This window comes from Microtus oregoni, unplaced genomic scaffold (assembly GCF_018167655.1).
Source record: "Microtus oregoni isolate MIOR12 unplaced genomic scaffold, Mior012 000005F_ref0000423, whole genome shotgun sequence".
NCBI classification, from domain to species: domain Eukaryota; kingdom Metazoa; phylum Chordata; class Mammalia; order Rodentia; family Cricetidae; genus Microtus; species Microtus oregoni.
In genome coordinates, this window is record NW_024543064.1 from 30443231 (window position 1) to 30449230 (window position 6000).

General features: G+C 47.1%; 1 protein-coding gene across 2 annotated transcripts in view; it reads left to right on the plus strand.

The window, feature by feature from the left end:
* Nfyc (nuclear transcription factor Y subunit gamma) overlaps nt 1-1853 on the plus strand; it is a 66786-nt gene extending 64933 nt beyond the window's left edge. For both annotated transcript variants that reach the window (XM_041652395.1, XM_041652396.1), the window contains exon 10: nt 1029-1853. In XM_041652395.1, the coding sequence (XP_041508329.1) occupies nt 1029-1148 (120 nt within the window). In that variant the 3' untranslated portion in view covers nt 1149-1853. The remainder of the gene's footprint in view (nt 1-1028) is intronic.
* The last annotated feature ends 4147 nt before the right edge of the window (nt 1854-6000 follow it).

Consider the following 6000-nt stretch of genomic DNA (forward strand, 5'->3'; position numbering starts at 1 on the left):
TGCCTGCAGGCCAGAAGAGGGCAGAAGACCTCATTACAGATGGTTGTGAGTCACCATGTGGTTGCTGGGAATTGAACTCAGGACCTTTGGAAGAGCAGGCAATGCTCTTAACCTCTAAGCCATCTCTCCAGCTCCGGACAGAACATTCTTAATACAAGTAGTGGTCCTTTAGATCTGCAGGCTGTGTGAGCCAAGAAACAAAAAGAACAAAATATGTTAAATGTTATATAGACCAAACTGCCAACCTTCAGATGTGCCTCTTTTGGGCTCATTCAGTTGTTCGTACAGAGCCAGCACTAGAATGCAGATTTTCTGTTTCTTCCTCTAGGACTGTTTTTTCCTAAACCAAGATACTTAGATGTGTGGATTAGTTCAAATACAGGAACATGTGACCTTTTGAGCATTCTTGTATCCCTAAGAGGGGCCTTCTCTGTTGACCTGCTTTTTCCTCACAGAATGATCCCAGGGTCCACTGAGGATGAGATAGGTGGCATGTTCTAACTTATGTTCTCTGCTGCTCAAAGGGAGAAGAGTCAGACTCTGGCTCTCTGGTTTCTTCCAGGACCAGTGTTAGACTTCCAGTGGGTGGTTTCTTTCGGGGACCCTGAGAAATCAGGTTGGGCAGGCCTAACTTATCTTCTCTCTGATGGGCTTGGTTGGCATATAATTTTAATACCAGGCTACATCCTTTAATAGAGCCCTTGGAGGAAAGGAGGAGTGTGGCCCCTGGTTTGCCGGGTGCTAGTGCCATGGCTAAGTGTTTGTGCTTGTCAGAGCAAAAAGTGACACAGCAGGTGTGGCTCTGCACTACTGGAAAGCACAGAGAAGTGACAGACACCGGAAGTGCAACTCCCCTGTCCACTAAACTACCTCCCATGGCAGCTGGTGCCTCCTGTGTCTGCTGCTTCTCCCTCTCCCCCTTCCCTTTACTAGTTAAGGTGTCTGGGACCCATTCCAGTTGGAAGACTACAGAGAACTGCTTGCTTCTATCCCAGGAGTGACCTCACTCTCCTCTCTACCCCTTGCAGCAGCTGTACCAGATCCAGCAAGTCACCATGCCTGCAGGCCAAGACCTTGCCCAGCCCATGTTCATCCAGTCAGCCAACCAGCCCTCCGATGGGCAGACCCCTCAGGTGACTGGAGACTGAGGGCCTGAGCTGGCACAGACACCCAACACAATATTTGCCATAGAGCCCCAGGTGATGGGGACATAACCTCCCTCATCAGAGGACCCGGGACTTCAGTGCCTCCTGTAGGCTATGATACTGGTGCACTACTTTCCACACCTGGGGACTAAGATTCTACAACAGAAAGATGCAATATTTTTTATTTTCTTTTTTTTTCCCATTTTTATCTCCAAGGAATCAATATTTCAATATATTGAGCTGTGTGTCCAATGCTATAAAATGAGAATATTAAATAACATATTTATGGCATTTTCATGAAGTGTGTGGTTGAGGAAATAATTCTCTTTGTTTTCTGGCTTGGGCTCACACTGCCACTGCTAAGGGGCAAGCCCATGCTCCTCCTTCCTAGAGATGCACAGGGTTTCCGCTCTGCCAGGTCTGCCCTGAACAGGTCAGACCTTTTCCACCAGCCTTGCTGTCTGCCCCTTACCCAGATCCCTCCGCATCCAGAAGCCATGGAAACATTCCTTGCCTGTGGGCCATGAACTGATTCTCCACAGAGAGCTGGTTTCCTCCCCAGCCTTCTGTCTCAGACCCGAGGAGACTAGGACATTGTGCTCTGCTCTGCCCACTATTTTATTTTTTGAATACATTAAAGATTGTGCTCATCTCCGTTGCTGCATGGACTTCAAACTGCATGAAATGCAATAAATGTCCTTTTAGGTACTGGAGAGTCTGTTTCTGTGTCGGGGACATTCATGGATGGGGCCAACCACTCACTTGGGAGAGGCCTGGAAAGGCTGGTTTGTTTTCAGGTTGGCTGTCAGGGAAAGTGTACCACTTGTGAGGGGCAGGTGTTCAGAGTCAAAGGCACTTAATGCAACACATGTGGGTTCAAACTATCTTACAATGACTTCATCAGAACAAGGCTTCTGCTCACCCAAGTGGACCACTGCGTGACGTCATGGGGACATCTCTCCTGGAAAGCACTGACTCCTCCAGCAGCAAGGACCCCAAGAAATCTCTGCAATCTTCCGTGGCACACAGTGGCTCCTGCCATTGTCTGCTGATTACCAAAGACCTGGATCTGCCATAGCTTTTTGTCATCCATCCCATGAGGGCTTCTGCTTCCTGTCCACTGAATGGGGGCTACAGGAAGGGCCAGCAGTGAGCCATCTTTCTGATGTCTTTGTATTTTTATTTACAACCAGCGTTGGGCTTGCTGTCATGGGGCAGATAGTGAGCCGAATGCCAGGAGAAGCAGAGATCACTTTACCAACAACTCCCTGGGATTTGAGCTCAAAGGATAAGGTGCAGAGAAGAGGCTGATTCTAGACCTTTCCAGCTCAGGCCTGGTATCCTTAGGATTCCCTGGCCACAGATAGTTCACTGCAAACCTGCACGGGAGGGTAGGCATTGGCACAGGAAAATCAGGAAAGATTCAGCTTCACACCTCCTGTATTTCAGGTTCCGGGGCTTATGTTACATTCAGGTCTGGTCACACTGCCCTTTACTTCCTGGACAGGGAAGACTGTTAGTGATACATTAATGTGTCATTCACTTTTCATTTACTTAAGTGTACTCATCTGATAAAACGAACTAGAATTAGGAAAAAACAATCAAATAGGAGATTGGGACGATAAAAATAGAAACACAAATGTGCTAGCTATTAAGACCTACATAATTTTGAAATGATTTGGTGCTGAGCTTCCCTTGCTACCAGAGCCAAAAGCTAGGACCACGAAAGGGATTCTTTCACACTATGAGCAAGAGAAGTAACAGTTTTTGCAAAACTGTTTTCCTAGTTTGAAGGTGTTGGGTAGAGGTCCCTTACCAGAGATAAACTGGTCACACCATTGTCACTGGGTAGGTTTGGGGAAGACTCCGTGTGCTTCTAACTCCCAAACATCACCCCCCACCCCCACAGTTCAGTCGTGTCTCTATAATGGGAGCATCTTCTGGCCTTTCTACCTGCCCCTTGCTCAGACACTTCGAGTGGGATGTCCCATCAGTCAACAGGTAGAGGAGCCTGGCCACAGTAAAGGAACTGTGTGAATCCTGTTTCCTGGTGCCCTCTTCCCACCCCCCTTCTCCTCCACTCATTCTTGAATGTCTAAGTACCGGCCATTACAGCCTGCTTTCACTCAGACTTCATTCTTGTTTTCTAAGTATTCAATCTGTGTGATTGGCAAACAGCTAGCTAGCATGCACTGCACAGCCCCTTTAAAGGGTTCTGTTCATGTAAACAAACCCTTTGGTGCAGCCCCAGAGAGCTCCTATCAAAGGCCCAGTGCCCAAGGTCATTCTGAATTAGGGGTGGGGTTAGAGCCAGGACCTGCTCACCTCCAGTTGCTTGTCTGAAGGTGGGATGTGTGAGAGAAGAACGCTTTACGTCGTGTCTCACACTGGCTTTTACTCAGCTCCCAAGACCCCTGGCCACCCTGAGTGTATGGAGTAAAATAGTTGTTGGTGCTGCTCTTGGGTGCTTGGGTAGAGAGATTGGGACCACTGTAATTGTGAGACCTGGATGATGCCTTGCTGCCCAGGTTAGCCAAGGCCACGAGGGGGCAGCATACCACTCTTCCTGAGTCCATAGTCACCTAGTCCCGTTTCTACTAAAACGTCAGACAACTCCTTGAAGAGAGGGGCCTCTGGAATAACAGTAGGACTGGAAGCTACCCTTTTTGGGGTTTTGTATGACGGTAAGTAGTTAGGTTTAAATACTTTCTGACAGAGCTCCATACAAGGTACTCCATAGCTCCTCTCGTTTCTTCGCACCCGCCTCACCCTGACTGCTTACTGCACTCAGTGTCCTTGTACTAACCGTTCCGGTTCCTGAACTTGCAGCCATATTTTCAAAATATGCTGGCCCCGGTGCCTGGAAAGCCCTTCTCATATATTGATCTCCTCTGCATCCATCAAAGCCCAAGTGAAATGGCTCTCACTCAGAAACTTCTAATTCCTTGGGCAGAGTCAGCGAGGACTCTTTCGATGCTCCTTTATCAACGTCTACAAACTATTCTTAGAGCTCACATACACAGCTGTCAGGAGAGACTTCTTTGGCACCCTGTGCCTATGTCAGGTATTCTTTGGGACATTCTGAGTCCAGCTGAAAACAAGCCAGGTGAGGTCCCTGTTGTTGTGGACTGTGGCACCTGCACGCGTCCGCCCTCCCTCAGCTGATGGTCTGCAAGGCAGGGCCCTCTGAGATGGACCTTCTAAGACATTATTATGTAGGCAAACAGCTGGGCTGGTGGATAGAGGGCTTGGCTAACATGTATAAAGCCTTGGGTTTTATCACAGCTCATAAACTGAGCACAATTAGTGCACACCTGTAATTTCAGCTGGAAGGTGGAGATAGGTATGGGAAGTGCACACAGCTAGTTTGAGGCCAGTCTGGGCTACATGAGATCCTGAGTCAAAAAAAGAAAAAAAGGCAGGAAAGTTGAGTACCACATTGATTCTTATTTCATCATCATCATGGGGGGGGGGGCAGAGCAATCTCTCCCATTTTATACCATTTTATAAGGAAGAAACTGAGGCACAAAGAGGTTCAGAAATTGCTCAAGGGCACCAGCTGGCTGTCAGCCTCATGACCTGGCTTCCATTGGTCCCTTTCCACAGCACCTTTAGGGCTTTCTAAGGTGACATCCAAGCTGTCTAGAGAGAAGACCCTATGGTGGTCAAGTACCCAGTCATCTGAGTAGTTTGGACATGACCTCTTCAAGGCTCCAGAGCCAGGTCAGAGCTATCACCCCTAGCTTGGGTATCATGCTATTACCACAGCCCAGAAAGAGGGGACAAGAAGACAGCACTGCTGGCATTCAAGAGGGGAAAATCTGAGTTGGGCCAGGCTGGCCTGGGCTCCTGTCTGGCCAGTGCTGAGGCAAGATCTAAAACAGTTCTAGCTGCCCTGCATGTCAGAGTCTCCTACCCGTCCTGGGAGACCTGGGCTCCATTGAGCCTCTTGGCACCTGTGTGAGCTCCTAGCCCCTCCCCTTAGGCCCTGTACCTTTTGTTCAGGGGAGGTCCGTGGGACAGAAGCTTTCTAAGATAATATACATGTCCAAATGTCTCTATTTTGCCCTTTGATTTAAAGGACAGTTTGGCAATAGATGAAAATGAAGGCTCCCAAATCTTTGCCCTCAGCACTCTGAAAGACACGCTCTTTTGTCTTTCGGCATCTGTTGTTGCTGATGAGAAGTTTACTGTCAATTCAATTATTGGACCTTTGTAGATAAACGATCTTTTCTCTCTGGTGGCTTTTAGAATTTCCTCTTTATTCTTGATATTCTACACTTTTGAATAAAAAGTGTCTAGATGTAGCTTTTTGTAATATCTTACTTACTTAGGCAGTTCGTAGACCTTCTACTGAAAATTCATGTTTCAGTTCTGGAAAGAGCTTGGTCACCCTTCAGTCTCTTCTGAGTGATGAGCTGTACCCTGGGGTCCCCATTTGTTCTGTGATGGTTCTTCTTTCACATGTTTAATTCCCTTATTCTCGCGTCATTCTGAAGGATTTCCCCAGTTCTAGCTTCTAATCAGTTTTCTTTCTTCAGCTCTATTTACTAATGTATCTATTGAGTGTGTTATTTTTCAATGTCAGTGACTTTGATGCCTTAAAAATTCTAGATAGTTGTTCCTGCTTGGTGTCCTTCGGGTTTTGTTTTATAGATGCTGATTCTTCCTTTATCTTTTCAAAGACTTTTAACTGTACCAAGCTTCTTTTTAGACTTTCGTTTTCTCTAGGTCTTTCTTTAGGTATGAATTCTCCTATGGGGGGGAAATGGCCCTCAAGTTATTACACTGCTCATCTGTTATAAAGTTTGTTTTTGAGGTCATTTCCAACACGTTTTCCTGACTGTGCCCTCGA